Genomic DNA, 19644 nt, shown 5'->3' with positions numbered 1-19644 from the left:
AATAATTTTTCGGGTAGCGCCAAACTCTTAAAATATCTTTACTGGGGGGGGGTTCTGAGGTTTGTCATTATTATCTTTGTTGTCATTGTCGTCATCGTCATCGTCATCGTCATCGTCGTCATCATCATCTTTGTTGACTGAGCCACTTAGAAATGATTCAGACACTGAACTTGTATTAACTAAATCGTTATTGGTGACGTTGATCACTGTTGAGTCAATATCATCCTGCGATGAAAAAATTTTAGCGTTCGAAATACTGCTACTACTACTCTCGCCATAATAAAGTCCTGTCATGCTCGTGGCCATAGCAGATTTATCATTTATATTGATATTGTTGTTGTGACTGTTATTATTATTGATCTTCTCTGATAGATTTCGAACCCTATAGCCCGGTTCACAATCTTGCTCATTTTCATAATAAAACTCATCATCGATATCAAAATATATCGGATAGAACGATTCCCTTGGAGTTTCCAACTTCACGGCATTAACGAATCGTAACATAGACTGGTTCACATAAATCACCTTTTTATTATCTTCAATAGGAAAGTTTTGGAAAAAATGAGGGGATTTGTGATACCAATCGTTATAAAATAAAAATTTGTCTATTAGTGACTTGTGTATCTCGTGTGGGGTTAAAACAACTCTACCCTTATCAGCAAATAAAAAAGATGTATTCATGTCATTTTCCATAGAGTTGGTGGTGGTTCTGTATGGGCGATACTTTGTTTCCAAGTAACCAAGAAGAAAAACCATGCAGTTTTTCAAAACGCAGATCTTGTTCAATATTCGGAACAAATCATCAACATGATGTCCAAATTTAGCAATAGGGCTTATTTTCAATAAGTCTGAATTCAACGGTAGTTGCGGTAACGCGTCATTAATATTTTTCTGCTTGTTGTTGAGATATACCGCGTTTACTTCAATATGGTGTTTCAATATCATCTCTTCATAAGTTGACGACATTTCTAACTTGTACAACTCAACCAACAAGTGAAAATCGTTAATCACAATCATTGTATCCAAGCCAATCTCAGTTCTTGTTAGCACAGAAAACATCTTTGCAAAAGTATCACAATGATAGTGCGTTATATGTTTTTTAAAATTTGGTTTAAAATTTGGTTGTTTGCGCAACACATTGAATGGGAACTTGTTTAAAGTATCAATAATGATCACTTTTTTGCCTCTAGATAAGTGAGAAACAATAAGGGACGATATAACGATTTTCATCCCATGACATCCTGGTGAAGATTGAAAGTCATAAATCCTATTCCTAACTATTGATGAGTGGAAAAGTAAGTCATCTAATCCTGGTACCGACGTGGTTATTTGACTAAATGACTCCTGCTGTCGTACTATATCTCTGAGTAATACCATTTCATGGTCAAAGCAAACACCAACAACACCTTAGAAAAGAAACTTGCTTCAACTCGTTTCCTTACTAAGAGTTTATATTAAAGCAAATCAATCTACAAATCTTACGCGCCGTTATGAAATAATTTTTAATTTCTTTTTTTTTCATTTCCTTTCTACTCTTCTTATACATCCTCTCTATGGACACTCGATACTAGACACTATCGACACTATCGACACTATCGAGAGAAGCGAGATAGTGGAGCAGTGACTGTGAGGCTGACTATCGACACTATCGACACTATCGAGCGAAGCGAGATAGTGGAGCAGTGACTGTGAGGTTGACTATCGACACTATCTACACTATCTGGCTCTGCTCGATAGTGGAGCAGTGTCTGTGAGGTTGACTATCGACACTATCGACACTATCGAGCGAAGCGAGATAGTGGAGCAGTGACTGTGAGGTTGACTATCGACACTATCTACACTATCTGGCTCTGCTCGATAGTGGAGCATCATAGATAAGAGTGATAGATGAAGGAAAAGTGTATTTGTAGAGATCTTTGATTGCCTTTTCTACCGCTTCAAGGGAAGCATCTATGTAAGTGACTCTTTTTTGCAAAGATGGTAACCTTTAGAAGAGTGGATAAAAAATGACTTAAAACGAGCGACTTAAAACGAGCGCTTGCAAAAACTTATTCATAAAATGGAAAGAAAAGATGACGGTGTTTTTGCCAAATACCCTTATTTGACTCGAAAGTAGCTAGTCAGTGCTTCATTATCGAACAACACTATCGAGCAGAGCGAGATAGTAGCTAGTCAGTGCTCCACTATCGAGCAACACTATCGAGCAGAGCGAGATAGTAGCTAGTCAGTAAGCTCCACTATTTCGCTCTGCTCGATAGAAGCTATTCAGTGTGATAGTAGCTAGTCAGTAAGCTCCACTATTTCGCTCTGCTCGATAAAAGCTAGTCAGTGTGATAGTAGCTAGTCGGTGGCTGCTAGTGTCGGCAGCTAGTGTGCTCCACTTTCTCGCTCTGCTCGATAGTGGTTAGATCTTACCTCTTCATCCTCCAAGCGCTATTCGGCAAGCTTTGTAAATAAACTGCTTTTTTCTTTACCCAAAACAAGATTAAAACTCCCAAAAATATACAAATTGCATTTGTATAGTAATACCCGTCTCTAACGATTTCTACTTTACCGCCACTATATTCGCATTGTTCCTTGTTCTTTTCCGATTTGATCCAAAAGAATTTTTCAGTATTGCTTTTGCCAACACTCTGAGGCAATAAGCATTTGGTCAATGTGATTTTATCAATTAGGAAATATATAAAGATTCTAGGCCATGTACCTCCGTAGTTAGATAAAGTATTAAGCGTGGTCATATAAGTTCCGCCAATTGTTGGGTCGGCTATTTTCGTGTGAAATGCACATAATGAAACAAACTGAATAGTCGACATGAACGAGCCCAATAAGTGCTGCAAGATAACCATCAAAAAATATTTCTTTGTTACATGACCGTCGCTAGGGAAGAAATAAACTATGAACTGTGCTAATGCTGCTGCAACCAATCTACCAATAAACCCCCAAAGCCATGGTCGAAGCGGTTTTTTCCCAGTAGACCATCTTCCGGCATAATACCCAAAGATCATTTCGAATGGGAAATCAATGAGCACCGTGATTGACAAATCCTCTTTACTCAATCCTTTCTCTAATAATTTCAAATTGGTTCCTGCTTCGTTGACTTGGAATCCAAGCTTGGCTAGTAACAAAATGACGACAAATGTTTGAACATTGGAAAGTTGCAAAACTTTATACATTGAACTGTAAACGTCAGTTATTTGTGTCCATTGGTTCTTGGCATTAAATACATCGGAATATTGCTTTTGTTTTGCCATTCTATCTCTATTCACATTGACCAAATGTTTGGGGTCTTCAGGTATGAAAATCACCAATGCAGTAATGAACAAATACATCATTCCCCAAAAAGTTAGATATTGCCCTAAAGAGAACAAGCCATTAGTTGACGGTTGTGATCTTAAGTACTTGTTGGCAAATTCGGGGGAGCTTAGAGCAAGGAAAATAGTAAAGCTCATGAAATATCCACAGTTCATACCTATTGTTTGTGCAGTCGAGGCAAAAGACAAACTTTCAGGTGAAAGTACAGTCAATGCCCATCCATCAACTGCTATATCCTGAGTTGCACAGCACAATATGAGTATAGAAAAATAGATGGTGATTGAATGCAAGTGTTTTTGTGGATCGCGCATCAAGTCATCCATAAAAAAGCCCAAATAAACCAAAATCAACCCTGAGATTGTTTGGATTGGGATAATCCAAGATCTTCGACGTCCTATTTTTTTGGAATATACCGAGTCAACAAACGGCGACCATATGAGCTTTAATGAGTATGGATAAGCAGCTAGCGAAAAAACCCCAACTTGTGAAAAAGTCAACTTACTCTTGAGTATAAATGGAATCGATCCAAAAGTTAACCCGACAGGAACACCTTGAAGTAAATATAGTAGAATCAAGATAAAAAAGTATTTCCGGTCTTGCGGTAGTAGACTCTCATTTTTGTGGCCTGCCTTACCACTTTTGCTGCTGCTGTTGCTACTACCACTACCAACTTTTAACTTCAATTGGGGATTCGTTACTGGTAATAATCCATCATTTTCTTCATCAAACGCTGCATGTCTATAATTTAGTTTGTTATCCCCGGAGTCTATATCCGGGTACCCCACCAGCTTTTCCGACATGGCTTAGAAAGAAGAGAGCACAATTTGAAACAAATAAGCAATCTTACCAGTAAACAAACAAAGTATCTAACCTCTATACCCTTGACCTCTCAATAACTTTTTCCCCATTCTTTTTTTTTCTTTTTATTTTTTTCTCCTCGATTTCGATTATGCATTTTTCAGCTTAATGCATAATCTAGGGAACGAATAGATGATTTCGATGAGATAATGCCCTGATTAGGTTTTACAGTGATAGATTTTACATGACTACATTTCTCTTTTATATCTACAATGGCTTTCTACATTACCTCTCCCTATTGCAATATATAATATATGTCTATAAACTAATCAGCATGAAGCTTGACCTGTGGCACTTTCTTTCTTTAGCACTTAACCTGTGGCACTTTCTTTCTTTAGCACTTAACCTGTGGCACTTCCTTTCTATAGCGCTTAACCGGTGGCACTTCTTCTTCTTTAGCGCTTAACCGGTGGCACTTCTTTTTCTTTCTTTATAAGCCCAAAACTTTTCTTGAGGCTCTCATGATAACTTCGGTATCTGGGAAAGCAAAGTCCTCCAATTCCTTAGCATATGGAGTTGGCACTTCACAACCAGTGACTCTTTCAACTGGAGCGTCCAAGTAATCAAATCCTTCAGATTCCATGACTTGGGCACAGATTTCAGAACCAACACCAAACGCGGGGAACCCACTCTCAACGGTGATCAAATGATTTGTCTTTTTCAATGAGTCAATAATAGTTGGTACGTCTAATGGCTTAATTGACCTCAAATTGATAACCTCGGCTTTTACACCATAATCTTTTTCCAATTTTTCAGCAGCTTTTAAGCAGAATTCAACAGCTCTCGAGTGACCAACAATAGTCAAATCGTTACCTTCTCTTTCAATTTTGGCTTTACCAATTGGTAAGAGGAAATCTGACGAAAGTGCTTCCTCGCTCATTGGGAAGGATTCACCATATGCAATTTCATTCTCCAAAAACACTACGGGGTTTGGGTCTCTGATAGAAGCTTTGATTAACCCTTTATAGTCTTCAGCAGAATATGGCGACAATACCTTCAAACCTGGAATTGAGCCGTACCAAGCAGCATAACACTGAGAGTGCTGAGCAGCAACACCTGCTGCAGCACCGTTAGGACCTCTAAAAGTGATATTACACGGTTGAGTACCACCGCTCATATAGTATGTTTTTGCCGCTGAATTGATGATTTGATCAATAGCTTGCATAGCAAAATTAAACGTCATAAATTCCAAAACTGGTTTCAATCCATGCAAAGCTGCACCTACAGCCAAACCGGTAAATCCCATTTCGGTGATGGGAGTATCAATAACTCTTCTCTCGCCGAATCTATCTAACAAGCCTCTACTAACTTTATAAGCTCCATTATACTGACCAACCTCTTCACCCATTAAAAACACATCGTCATCACGATCCAACTCCTCTGCCAAACCGGAGTTCAATGCATCTCTCACTGTCATTTCCTGTGCCCCTGCTTTAGAGGTATTCAAACGGGTAGATGCAAGATTATTACTAACGTTAAAGTTCATTCTCATAGCTTGTGTTTGCCCGACTTTGCTGATTGGCTTTCTTAATGCTTGTGCTGCCAACTGGGCAGTCTTGGCGACTGAAGATGTTATTGGAGCCATTATTCTAGCAGCTATTAATAGAGGTTGTTTTCCTATATGAATATGTCTGTCTAAAAGGATCTTACTGGTACCTCTAGTGAAAAGGGCTATCAAGTAATATAATGATGCTTTCGCCCAGGCTTTTCGGGGTTCCCTTCTTTGACAGAGCAAAATTTATTTCTTCATTTGGTAGCGTTGAAATGGAATGTGCTACCAACCGTCCACTATTTTTCTCGATGCCGAACCTCTGATCGTTTTGTTTTGAGAGACCAGCGAGAGCGAGAGCGAGAGAGAGAGAGAGAGAGAGAAAGAAAGCGCGCGCGCAGTGGTGGGCGTCACTAGTCCGTCAAATTTAGTTCAAGCATGGTGAGAAATTTTTGGGGTAAATTGTAGGAAAAAGGAAATTAAACTCCGAGACTGAGGAAAAGAATGCACATTTGAAAATGGACCGCCATTTTAATGACACTATTGGGCAGAGCTAGAAACACTATCGAGCAGAGCTAGAAACACTATCGAGCAGAGCTAGAAACACTATCGAGCAGAGCGAGATAGTGGAGTAGCACTGACCAGCTTCTACTGGTAAATTTGTTGCTGACTGACTAATGACACTATCCAGCAGAGCTAGAAACACCACCTCGCTCTGCTCGATAGTGGAGCAGCACTGGCCAGCTTCTACTTGTAAATTTATTGCTAACTGACTAATGACACTATCCAGCAGAGCGAGATAGTGTTGTAACAAGCTAGAAACACTACCTCGCTCTGCTCGATAGTGGAGCAGCACTGACTAGCTTTTACTTGTAAATTTATTGCTGACTGACTAATGACACTATCTTGCTTCGCTCGATAGTTGTGTAGAAAACAAAACAATCACCATATAAACCTCTATTACTACAGTCTCAGAATACTTGCAAAATGTGATAACTTCTGCAAGGGTCTCTATTGTTTCAATAGATGCAAAAAAAAAAAAAAAATTTTTTCTATTGTACTATAAGCTTGTAATGGAAACTAATAAACTCATTTATTCTCTTTAAACTAATCAACAGAGTTGGGCTCGACCAAATTAATGTGTTGATGCTATTGAGCTTAACCAAATTGATGTGTTGATGCTATTGAGCTTAATCAAGTTGATGTTTTTATGCTATTGAGCTTAACCAAATGGATTCTCAACAAATAAAGCTGTGTTCAATTTGCGGATAAAAGAATAACCGTTATCCTTCCATGCATTAGTAGCTTCCCTCATCGCGACTCGCAAAGAATTACCCCGGTTTATTTTTCCTTGTTCCAAGAATTGTCGACTAGAATAAAAGGGAAATCCAAACACCAAGGTTTATTTACAAGATAAGTCTAAGGGCTCTACCTCTATAGTAACTCTACTTCATCTGAGTCGATAATGATTAAAACTTTTGGTGGATTTCTGAAGGTCAAATTTAGACCAATCAGGAACTTGCAATTACTTAGATATAATACTCAACCAGCCAAGGTAAAGTCTACTTCATCGTCAGCAACTTCCCTGACGCAGCCGAATTTCCACAGACCTGATAGTGCTGGGTCTCATGAAAGAGCTGATGCTGCAGACGCCGCAGCGACAATTCTAGCTGATTTGAGAGATGCCCAAATCAATCCTAATAAAACATTATGGCTAGATGCATTAAAAGAACGTGAAAAATTATCTGCCCAAGGCAAGACTATCGATAGCTTTACTTATGTTAACCCTATAACTACTGAAGTTGGTGAAAAAACTCGCGAGGACTCATTTACTTACTTGTTATTACCTTTCAAAAAGGATCTGTGGTTGTGCGATGCTTATATCAATGCGTTTGGTAGATTACGTGCTGGCCAATTGTTTCAAGATTTGGATGCCCTTGCAGGGAGGATAGCTTATAGGCACTGCTCTCCCGCTGAACCGGTTAATGTCACGGCTAGTGTTGATAGGATATACATGGTCAAAAAGGTCGATGAGATCACGAACTATAATTTCGTGCTTGCAGGGAGTGTTACATGGACAGGAAGGTCAAGTATGGAGATAACTGTTAAAGGGTATGCTTTTGAAACCGATATAAGTGAGGAGGACTTGTCACACGGAGAAGATGCCCTTGCCGATGAAAACGTATTTCTTACTGCTAATTTCACCTTTGTTGCACGCAATCCAATAACTCATAAACCATTTGCTATCAATCGATTACTACCCATTTCAGAACAAGATTGGATAGACTATAGAAGAGCAGAAAGCCACAACACCAAGAAGAAATTGATGGCCAGAAATGCACGTATGATTGAACCTACTCCCGAAGAATCTCGGTTGATTTACGATATGTGGAGATCAACAAAATCGATTGAAAATGAAGACGATATAAAAGAGAGCAATGTCAATGGATTGGCATTCATGAAGGATACTTTACAACAATCAACATTATTCATGCAACCCCAATATCGTAATCGTCACTCGTATATGATATTTGGTGGATATTTATTGAGACAATCATTTGAGCTAGCTTATTGTACAGCTGCAAGTTTTGCGAAAGCGGGACCAAGATTCGTTAGTTTGGACTCAACTACTTTTAAGAACCCCGTACCTGTTGGTTCGGTGTTATCCATGAACGCCTCGGTTTCATATACTGAACATTTACGGAGTAACGATGATACTGAAGATGAGGTGCATTCACCTTTTAATTTCAAATTACCAGCAATGAACAAGATTAGTTCTAACCCCGAGGCGTTCTTGTCTGAACCGGGTACATTAATCCAAGTTAAAGTTGATACTTTTACACAACATTTAGTAGGAGCTAACACAAGAAAACCTGCTGGTACATTTATTTATTCATTTTTTGTACCCAAGGAGAGCTATGGAGAGGCGCAGCAACAACAACAACAACAATTGCGCTATTGTTCCGTGATCCCCCAGACATATTCCGAAATGATGACCTACATTAGTGGAAGAAGAAGAGCATATGATACTGCTCAATATGTGGAAACTTTGCCAAAGAGTAACAAGTAGTTATCACTAATACCATATATTGAAAACAAAAAATAAAATAAAAATCTACATTTAAAAGTTTACTAGGTATGAATCAAAACAAAAATAAAATAAAGCCAGATATATGACTGAGAATTGAAGTTCTGCAAGTGGTATTGTGTAGACAATTTTGGAGTTAATTAAAAATAGCAGGTTCACATTCAGTGAATATCCTCTTTCTATTTTTCTATTTTTCTTTTTTCTTTTTTTTTTTTTTTTTTTCATTTTGATTTGCGTTAATCGCTATCACTATTGTGAATTGTCGCAGATTGTTCTTTGTGGTAATAGTCAGGCTCATAAGCCGAGTCTCTTAAACTTCCCTTTCGTGTAAACTCCACTAGGGATACTTCAGGGACTCCACTAGTGCCAGTACCACCATTATGTGTCTTTGAGACATTTAGCTGATCCTGTTTAGAATTTTGGTTTTTAATTCTAGAATCGTAAACGAGTTTTTCTGAATGTGTTGAGTTCCATGAAAGCGTAGATATGTTAGGGTGGTTCATTAAAACGGTGTTTAAGGCTATTGTAACATTTTCGTTTTTGCCCCTTGTTTTTGAATAAGAATAATTACCACTTGTTGCTGGAGTTGAATTGTTTTCTCCACCCAAGAGGAAATTATCCGATTGTGGTGATTCAACATCTGTAGTTTTGAACTCATAACTGTAGGTTGATGTGTCCAAATTAGGCATTTGTGTTGAACCATATGGTGGTGATAATGATGATAATGATGATGATGAGTTGATAATCGAGGCAGAGTAAGTTGATGAAGGAGACTTATTAACCTTTTGAAGTAGATTACTTATTGTCCCTGAAGTATCTTCACGCGCAGTTATTGATCTTGAATGTTCTTCTTCTGGAACCATATGCAACTGTGACGATAATACTTGTTGCCGTTGCTTCTCGGAAGACGTATTGGGTGCAAAAGTGTTATACTCTACTATGTTGCCATTTGAATCCATTTTTTGGATATTTGATGAGCTATCTCTCTTGAGTAAAGCATTTATGGAACTATTACTCACAAATTGGGATGAAGACGAGTTTCTTGCTGATGGATCGTCAACTAATCGAACGGAGAACAATTGCTCCGTATTAACTGTTGACATTGACGCATCACTATTTCGTAAATTTGGTTTCGTGGATGTTCCAAATGTGGGAGATGAAGTTTTATTATCCAGTTCAGTATTTGCACGCCAACTCTTCATTGGTTGTTCTCGAGCATCATGGAATGCATAGTCATCAGTGTCAACGTGGGTTAAGGAAGAAGATGATGAGTTTCCTGAGGCCAAGCCATCAAGTTTCATCAAGTTGATCTGGGACGCCATTTTAGAGTCCATTGTCTTTCCACTAAGCGGCACCATCTGTTGAGGTGAAGGTGGTGTTTCTGTTCTGATAACGACACCCAAGTTATTCTCTTTGTCATGTTGTTTAGAATCCTTTCTCTTTTTGAAGCAGCAACAGAAGAAAATGATGATACCAGCAATAAGGATTGCACCAAGGGGAATACCTACTCCTAAACCGATGGCCAAATCTTTATTGCTTTTTGAGGCAGCAGCAGCAGCAGTAGTAGTAGTAGTAGTAGAAGTAGTAGTAGTAGGATTAGTTGTTGTCGCAGATGAAGATGCTGATGAGGATGTTGGTGTTAATGACGATGTGGATGTTGATGCTGATGCTGATGTGGAAGAGACTACATTTCTTTCAACACCTTTGATATTAAAACTCCTCGACTCACTATCAGAGCCCATCTCTGCCGAAATCGATACTTTTAGTTGAGTAAAATCGTTTGGGGTCTTCCCACTTAATGTCATATTCGAATCGTGATACTGTAACCAGCTTGAATTGTCATAATCAATAGAAACATTTGTATCAGCAATATTCGTAAAAAGGGAATTTAAAATTTGGTATTGGAACCACTCTCCCTTTGTTGCATTCACGTCAGGTAACGAATCGGTGGTAAATACTGATCCAATCACATTGATGGAGTATTGTAAATCAACCGTGTTACCATATATATCCTTCACAATGACTTCGAAAGCACTGGTAGTCGGATCATTTGGTAAAGTTCCCGATATCGTATAATTATCACTGTCAAACTTCAAATAATCAGGTAGACCATCGCTGTAAACCAGGGATATATTTTCCTTGACAATTTCCATTCCATCAAGATAGACATCTGTTAGAATTGGAACCTGTTGGTTAATATATTGAGCAAAAGAACCATTGAGCTTGATGGTGTCATTCAAATCAGTGTTCAATTGATGACCTCCAACGATGATTTTGAAATCAGCACTGGCACCAGCATATCCATAATAATCACTTGCAATAAAGCTGAAACCATATTCAAAACTTGGTGCATTTTCCGAGGTTACATTGGGTACAGTTCCCGAGAATTCTAGTGTTTCACCATCAAATGAGATCCACGGTGGTAAAGAGCTACGATCTGCTGATCTCCCGTAATAAGCAATGATTGGAAGATTACTACCACTTTTCAATGTGAATACATCCTTGGTGAATTTCAAGTTTAACACATCACCTGGTTTTACAACCAATCCATTATTTCCGTCTGTTCTACCCATTGAAGCGATTTCGTTGAACATGACATTTGGTGAAGATATCTCTATTCCTGGGTCATTTGATACGAGCATTGTATAGTCGTTAGTCATTTGCGATTGATCGCTTTCATCCGTTCCCGTTAAAGTAATTGTAAATTCCCCTACATCAACTTCTTGGGGCGTTCCTAAAAAGGTTCTTGACCCCGAGTCAAATGTGAGCCATGCTGGTAAGTTTGTGGCTTGATATGTGATTTCCCCTTGACTATTGGATTTGTAAGTGGTGTTAGCAATGGTGAAGCTATAAGCTTGATTTGTTCTTGCAATATTGGGTAACTGTTCATTAAATGGGAATCCCATGTATATGGATGCATAAGCATGGTTGACAAATAGTAGAAACAGTAGTAGCCAGTATTTGGGCACTAGTATAAAGAGCATCATAAAAAAAAAAACCAAATGAAGAGGCTCCAAGTGGTGATGATACAGGACAGCAGCAGCAGCAGGAGGAGAAGAAGGGGGTATGGCAAGGCAGTAAGTTGTAAAGAAGTGGTGGGGATTAAGAACAAAAAAAAACAAAATTGAATGAATGGCTTTCCAGAAGATGAATAATTTCAAGATTGATAAATTTTACACGAAGAGGCACCAACACGGTGGTATGATGAACACAAAATACAGATTTTACTAAAGGCTTGGAAAAGTTTAAAATACCTAGCGCTAATGAGGTTAAAAAAAAAAAAAGGAGTAACTATGTAATGCATTCAAATTATAAGAACAATGCTAATAGAAAAAAAAAAAAAAAAAAACGATGAGTAAACAAAAGAATTCAAAAAGTAAATAAATTGGTTACAGGAAAATGGGTTATGAGGTCTTTGGAAGGGCTAGCACTTTTAGGTGTGATGGGACATCAACTATATACTGTTAAGACTATATGCTGCGTTCACGATTTTTTTTTGTAAATTGTTTATATTTTGTTGCTTCTAGTGAGTCCATTTTGGACGATGTTCAATTGATTTTATGTTGTACCAACTCGTCTTGTTGTATATTTTTTCGTTGTTGGTTCCTCTTTTGTGAAATCTATTGATAAAATCGGTGTTTTTGTGTAACATTCTATTATATTTTATTTTATTTTTACGGTTGGTGAGAAAAAGAGAGATTGTTGTAAGGAATGAATTCGCCAAAGGTAAAAAAAGATTGTCTGTCATTAAGCTACTACAACACATTCCACATCTCTGCTCTCTACATACTGCTCCATTAGCTCGCTTCACTCCCTACTGTAGGTTCCTTTTTTTTTTTTTTTCACTTGACGTGTCGTCTAATACCTATCGTCTAACACCTCTAACTTTTTTTTCTCCTTTTCTTTTTTTTCTTTCTTCTTCTTTCCTCTGTCATAGATTGATTTTTAATTCTTTTACGCGTTATATTATTTCACGCGTACATCCAAAAGTTCGTTTTTACAGATAAAATAATATGTACACGGATCTAATTGTTTCTGATCGCACTACCTATAAGGCCTTTTTCTTTCTACTCTATTCATTAAAAGGGAAGTTTTCAAAACAACACCAAAAATGTATAAATTGAGGGCTTCCTAAAAATTGGTTTAAATACCTTTTCTTCTTGTATTTAGCCCAAAGGGGGGCAAATTTACTGTTCCCCTTTGCAACTCATTTTTTTTTATTTCGTCTCCTTTCCGTTTAACCTATAAGCTATAAGGTTTCGTTATAACCTATAAGCTTTCGCTATAAGCTAAAAACTTTTTTTCTCTCTTATAATAATGACATAGAGGAGCTCCGAAAGGGGACTCTAGTCGTGAGAGTAGTAGAGAGAATGTGAATGAACATTTGACGACCTACTGATTTGCGCATATCTATCTAAAGCCTACTGATTTGCGCATATCTATCTAAAGTAGACATCCTACACTAATTACTCTTGAGGTATATATATATATATATATATATATATTAAAATAAATATTATACACCAATGTTTATCCACCGTGGTATGAAATAAATAACAAAAATACCCACATATCCAAACATCAACCCAACTAATTTCTCCAAAATCGAATGGAAATAGACATTTGTCATTAGTAGCATAAACCACCACAAGGCAATCAAAAACACAATACTCAATTGCGCCAAATCTCCAATAAGACGTGCCGTATCCTCTACTCTGACATCTATTCTCTTATTATTATTTTTATTGTTCTTCGCTTTAATCTTATCAACAAAATAACATGCCGTTTGAACTAATGATTTCCAGTTGAAAAATCTAGCAGATTCAAAGTACAAATATAAACTCGAATGGATCATTAAGAACACGTGACCCAGAGGATCATGACCGCCTATCCAAGATCCATTCACTTGACGACAATTACGCGATGTAACTGATGAACTTTTCCAAATCATAGTCTCGATATCCTGAACAAAATGTTTTGCTATATTCGTATGTTTTTCGCGTAATGGAGGTATTGTGCCACTACTACTACTACTACTTACCGGCTCAAGATGGCATGCGCCTCCTGTAAAAATAAACACCTTATCCATTATAGGTAAGCCAAAACACCATTGTGTGAATAGATACCACCAAATAGTAGCTAAGCCATATCGCAATATCGCGCCTCCGATAACAGTGCCAATCTTGGCCTCCTTATCATTCAGCTTTTTCTTATTTGACTCAATAAGATATCTAAACACATGTCCGAAATAATAAAACATAATGACAAGTGTAGTCCACCCCCATCCACGTTTAACAAAAAAATAATTCAAAAAGTTCCCCTTGTTGTTGAAGTAGTTGTATACCTCTTCCTCGGGGGCACCGAAATGAATTAGTCTCGATAGTACAAAATTCAAAATATACAAACTGATTATCAAAAGTTCATTCATCGTTATACGATAATTAGTGTATAGCGAATGACATATCGACTTAAACTTGGCATAATGAGTATCGTAAATAGCGTCTGGTTCACGCGATGTTCCTGAAAAGCTCATACTGAAATCTGGAAATCTCTGCAGATATAACCAGCAGATGATACCCTAGTCCTTAGTCCCTAGTCCACTGCTCCGAATATAACTCTATGTAAAAGAATAAAAGACCCTATTCCTTTTGTTGAATTTTTCATTTGCCACGCACTATTCTTTTTTTTCCATTCTCGCTTCTTGACAGCCCAGAATTGGAAATTCCGTTGTTGCTATCGAGCGAAGCGAGAGGTACATCTATCGAGCGAAGCGAGAGGTACATCTATCGAGCGAAGCGAGATAGTGTCGTAACAAGGACTAAGTGTTGCTCCACTATCGAGCAAAGCTAAAGGCACCACCATCTCGCTTCGCTCGATAGTGTCGTAACAGCGACAAAGTGTTGCTCTTCTAGGAAGCGAAGCAAGCCAGTGGAGTTAGAGATGGTGTTGCTAGTACTGCTCTACTAGCTCGCTTCGCTCCCTAGTCGGGTTCGAGATAGTGCTGCTCCACTAGCTCGCTTCGCTCCCTAGTCGGGTTGGAGATAGTGTTGCTAATGCTGCTCCACTAGCTCGCTTCGCTCCCTAGTGGAGTTCGAGATAGTGGAGTTGGAGATAGTGTTGGCAAAATAATCTATAACTTTTCAATTCTATTACTTTCTCTCATAATCTCGTCTCTCAATTCTCTATACATGCAAAATCGGTCATAAATCATCGTCACATTAAGGTCCTCCCTCTTTTTCTTCTATACATCAACTTTACTAGCAGCAAATCTGATGATTGGACCCATAAACTTATGTCTAGGGTATATGGACCCTATAAGTGGCACAACGCTACATCCAATAGCAACTTTAGCTTCTTCGGTAGTTGGTCCAAAATCAATAAAACTGACATTTTCCCGAAGACCCATTTTGATTACTTCTTGCATCATTACAAAGTATGCTTTATATTTCTTACTTATCTCATGATCCAAGCCTTGGATATCTGATGTCATTGTTTCCCCAAGCCTAAAGATTACACACGATGCAATTATTTTATCGCCAACCTTGAGAAACAAAAGCGATCTGTATTTCTGATCATTTGCGAAATTCCCCAAATTATAAATAAACTCCCAATCGGGATGAAGTAGTTGTGATGATTGACCATTTTGTTGCCGGTTTTGTGCAATATTATCATTCATGGCAATGATTTCTTGACAATTTTCAAAATTGAAATTATACAGCTCAATAACTTGTCCCTGGCTTTGCTTAAACGCATTGTCTTGATTCCTGTATTTAATTGCTTTGAAATACTCGGTGCTTGTTTGGTTATGGAATGGACGCAAGTCAATTATATGAGAATTTGGCAACTTAATCTTTATCCATCCTGAATAATCTACTCCTGCTTCAAAACTAGCATCTTTATACCCTGGGTCTAATAATACGGCACACTTTTCATGTACTTTGTTCCAGTGCGATATGGCATATAATATACTAGCACTTCTTGCAATAGGTTTCTTTGTCGCTGAGCAATAAAACGTACTTCTTTTGAAAGGCCAATGAAATCCTAGTAATCCAAACTTTATACACAATATAGGCCATCTTGAATTACGTCCAAATAACTTGTTCAATTTTTTACCAACCCATCCAGGTATTCTTTCAGTCAAATCAAATTCTTCAACTATGGTCAAAAGAACCAAGGCTTGAGTATTCATCAATTCTTGATAAAACTTTTCTGTATTATTCTCTAAAGATGCTAATTCCTTTTGCTGTTTAGCTTGTTTGCTCTTTTTGGCTAATTTTTTTAATTGGTTTTTACTCAATGGTTTATATTCATCTTCAAGATACTGTATTGATGTATTTGCGTCATTTAGGGTGGGTGCATTCAGAAAAAGAAAAGACTCTTGATCCAATTGTTCAAAAGCGGTATGCATAGCTTTCTTGTGATGTGATTGTTTCTTTTCGTGACTGCCTGGTTGATTCGATGCTAATGTACTTTCTGTTTGCAACTTCTCCAAATGATTCTCATTAATCTCTTTTTCCTTTTTATTATGCTGCTGTTTCTGCTGTTTGTGCTGCTGCTGCTGTTTTTGTTGCTCTCTTTGATTTTCACTTTGTTCACCCACTTTCTCATGTTTCTCATTCTTGTTAAAGACCCTTAAAACTTTACATTTCATGCCTGGTAATTCAGCATGAAGGTAGTTTTCCATTAAACTAATAACGTTTTCGCCACTGATTCCAGCATTATATTTCCTATTCAAGTTGATCAACTTACTCCATCCTTGCTTTTGATGTTCAGTTAGTCCACATAAATCGTATTCCTCAACTTCATACAAGGTCTGTAATGTTCTAATTCTAAAATATCTCGAGCAGCCAATTTCAATCATTAAGATACCAACTGTTATACCAAACAAAATAGGTAAGCTTATTGGTATTTCATTCAACCCATCCATTGGCTTGTAATCAAACTTTACGCTGGCCACTGCAGTACATGCAACGTATAACAATCCTAAACAAAAGGACAAAACATCATACGTGAAAATTAGCCTTCCGATTATTTCGCTTAGTCTGTTTTTCTCATTGATCAACACAACAATACTGATACCCATTATGCTCTGGCCAATCATAAAAGCACCGCACAAAACAAATAAGTTGTGCATCTTCTTTGCCGGCCGATCAAACGAGATATTGATAAGATCCAAATTGATTTGAATGATACTTATACTTATCAATATTTCAATGACATTGATACTTGCAAACAACAAATAAACTGATGATATACTAGTGCTCCACCATATACTCAAAACAGCACAGTTGCATAATAGGTTGATTAGCGATATTACCAAGTACCCGATTCTTTGTCCGTCACTCAAATGTACCAATAATAGATCTTGCTGGTTCAAGTCTAAAGGGTTCGTAACTTTTCCCAGAGATAGTTGAACAACAGTGAGAATGCACATAACGAACAAACAAAGCCAAAAACATTTCTTTAGGATATTTGACACTATCCAATGACAAACTCTTGCACCTTTTGATCGTAGCACAATTCTTTTGTAAAGTTTCTCGTAAATTACAATAAGAAAAATACAAAAATTGATACAAATGCATGTAAGCGGAATGAAATTCTTATACTTTAGATCCTTGGTGAATTTGGTATATAGTATAGCGGTGGTGATATTGAAAGTTAGAGCATATATGACTAGTGCCAAAGGATCGTAAATCCATTCAATCTCTGGTTTAGGCCATCGGTGATGATTGCGAAAGAAATTGGGTCGCTTTATATTTAGTTTTAGTTTCCATTTGGAGTGATCTGAAAACATATGCTGTGGCAGTAACGGTGTTTGCAAAGGTGACGACGGCTGAGAAAGTATCTGCTGCAGCAGTTGTCGTGAAAGTGGAACAAAAGTATTTGTCGGTGGTTCTGATGCTACTACCGGTTTCGCTTGTATATAGGTAGGTTTCTGGCCAAAAAAAGAGGCTGATCTGGAACTGGAATCAATCCTCTGTAGTGGGAATGTATACTGTTGACTAGTTATCTTGAAAATATTCAGTTTGCTTTTGTGTGACTAGGGAGATAGGGTGAAATCAATATGAAACGTTTGTAATTATAAAGAGGTAATGCCGGCAACTTTGAAACCTGGACTCTATATATCAAAGTCCTTTCCAACTGCTTTGAGAAAATCCTTTGATATGTTCAAGTCTCCTTGACAGATTACTCCTACGCTCCCAAAATTGGTTCTTGATATAAAGAAAAAGCAAAAGTAATTATTCCGGATTTATTTCCGATATCTCTCGGATCAATTCGGATCAGTTCCGTTGTAAAGTACTCCAAAAAAATATTTGTTGAAAAATTTCTTAGGTAGCGGAAATCAAACAAGATGATGTATATGGTGAAGGGGATTGATAAAATAATAAAACTTGGTAAAAACCACCGCTTTCAAAATGAATAGAGGTCGGTATGGCTATTTTGAGATTTTTGCCATTCCGGTACTTTTAATATATATATATATATTTACCTCAGAACATTTTTAGACACATATCCTGAAATTGCAGATAATACAAAAAGGCATGAGAAGGTCCTATTTCTTTTTTTCCTCAACAAGTTGTAAGCAAAACGAAATATTTGCTTTTGTTATAAAGTTGTATTTATTTACATCATACGCATGATGTGGGATTTACACTGTTTTTTGTTACTCTTTTGTTGGTAAATAACATATATGTTTATCGCACAAAAATGCTTAGTTTTGGCATGACAGTGCAAAATCGTTGATACGTCTATTGTTCCGCTTCTTCAATATTCTTTTACAAATCATTAACAAAAAAAAAATTAAAAAAAAAAAATAAGGATGAGCCAAAAGCTGCGTTCAATGTCCTCTTTGAAAGACTGTGGTTAACCTTTCGTCATTTGCAAATTTGCGAAAAGAAAAGAGTAATAGAAATATGATAATATCTCCTATATTTTTGAAGGCTGGAGATATATAAGTTTCTAGCTGACTCAGACTCAGAGACAAAGTGGGATGACAGAGAAAAAAACCAAGTTTAAATGAAGAAATGATTTATTACGTTGTTTTTTAGTCTATCATCCGCCACCCCCCCCCCCCCCACCATAATCTTTCTTGAATATAATATCCGTGTATATATTTAAAATAAGCCGACACTGCCACTAATAAAGTAAACAGAACAACGGCATTTCATTTTTTTTGTTTGTTTTTAAAAAAACCGGGCTTAGAACACACTAGAGTAAGACATGACAGAATAAGACACTCTCAAAAAAAAAATGCTCAAATAAAGCACGTCATTTTGCTTTATAAAGCCAGCATAATTTTGATGTGCTTTTTCGTAGCTCTTCTTCAGAAAACTGGATCTCGCTTTTTCGTAGCTCTTCTTCAAAAAACTGGATCTCGCTTTTTCGTACCTCTACTCTATTCTATGGTTTAAGCAATTGGATCTCGCAGCAGAACAGTCAGGTGAGCAAGTAAGCAAGTGAAAAGTAAAAAAAATAAAGAAAAAAAGAAAGAAAGAAGGAATGAAAAGAAAAGGGAGAATGAAAAAGAGAAAATTGCTTACTAGAAAATTCCTTACTAGAACATTGCTTACTAGAAAGTTCCTTAATAGAAAATTCCTTAATAGAAAATTGTTTAATAAGTGAGACTTATATCAACGTGATATTTAAAAATAGAATGATCTGAATGTGAACATCTCCTATGCATTAATACCAAAACTTGATAACTGAGCTAATGATTAAACACCATCCCTGAGTAAAGCAAATAAAATAGTTTTTACATTTGATCTATTCTATTAGTCGATCCCCACAAAAAAAAAAGACAAAAAAAAAAAAAACACCTCTATACAGGTAATATATGGCAAAGAATCAACGACTCACGGGTTTGAAACAAACTGTGGCAAGGGGATCACGAAGATGT

General features: G+C 37.2%; 5 protein-coding genes across 5 annotated transcripts; 1 reads left to right on the top strand and 4 right to left on the bottom strand. All coding sequences in view use genetic code 12, as the record gives it.

Annotated features, from left to right (window-relative positions):
- Positions 1-27: 27 nt before the first annotated feature.
- KGF56_001516 (Acatn family MFS transporter) lies at positions 28-4112 on the bottom strand (the record flags this gene model as incomplete). The annotated part of the gene is made up of 2 exons (XM_049322647.1): positions 28-1363; positions 2416-4112. 2 exons carry the CDS (start codon positions 4110-4112, stop codon positions 28-30), a joined length of 3033 nt encoding a protein of 1010 aa, XP_049181243.1.
- Positions 4113-4600: 488 nt separating this feature from the next.
- Positions 4601-5755, bottom strand: PDB1 (pyruvate dehydrogenase (acetyl-transferring) subunit E1 beta; the record flags this gene model as incomplete). Its single annotated transcript, XM_049322646.1, has 1 exon — positions 4601-5755. One exon carries the CDS (start codon positions 5753-5755, stop codon positions 4601-4603), a length of 1155 nt encoding a protein of 384 aa, XP_049181242.1.
- A 1369-nt stretch (positions 5756-7124) lies between these two features.
- KGF56_001514 (uncharacterized protein) lies at positions 7125-8729 on the top strand (the record flags this gene model as incomplete). The annotated part of the gene is made up of 1 exon (XM_049322645.1): positions 7125-8729. The coding sequence occupies one exon, from the start codon at positions 7125-7127 to the stop codon at positions 8727-8729; it is 1605 nt and encodes a 534-aa protein (XP_049181241.1).
- Positions 8730-8983: 254 nt separating this feature from the next.
- AXL2 (Axl2p) lies at positions 8984-11653 on the bottom strand (the record flags this gene model as incomplete). Its single annotated transcript, XM_049322644.1, has 1 exon — positions 8984-11653. The coding sequence occupies one exon, from the start codon at positions 11651-11653 to the stop codon at positions 8984-8986; it is 2670 nt and encodes an 889-aa protein (XP_049181240.1).
- Positions 11654-13263: 1610 nt separating this feature from the next.
- KGF56_001512 (uncharacterized protein) lies at positions 13264-18386 on the bottom strand (the record flags this gene model as incomplete). Its single annotated transcript, XM_049322643.1, has 3 exons — positions 13264-14325; positions 14995-17126; positions 18383-18386. The coding sequence occupies 3 exons, from the start codon at positions 18384-18386 to the stop codon at positions 13264-13266; spliced, it is 3198 nt and encodes a 1065-aa protein (XP_049181239.1).
- Between the last annotated feature and the right edge of the window lie 1258 nt (positions 18387-19644).

This window comes from Candida oxycetoniae (genome assembly GCF_023343755.2).
Source record: "Candida oxycetoniae strain CBS 10844 chromosome Unknown scaffold1, whole genome shotgun sequence".
Classification (NCBI taxonomy): Eukaryota; Fungi; Ascomycota; class Pichiomycetes; order Serinales; family Debaryomycetaceae; genus Lodderomyces; species Lodderomyces oxycetoniae.
This window is presented reverse-complemented; position numbering and strand designations above follow the sequence as displayed.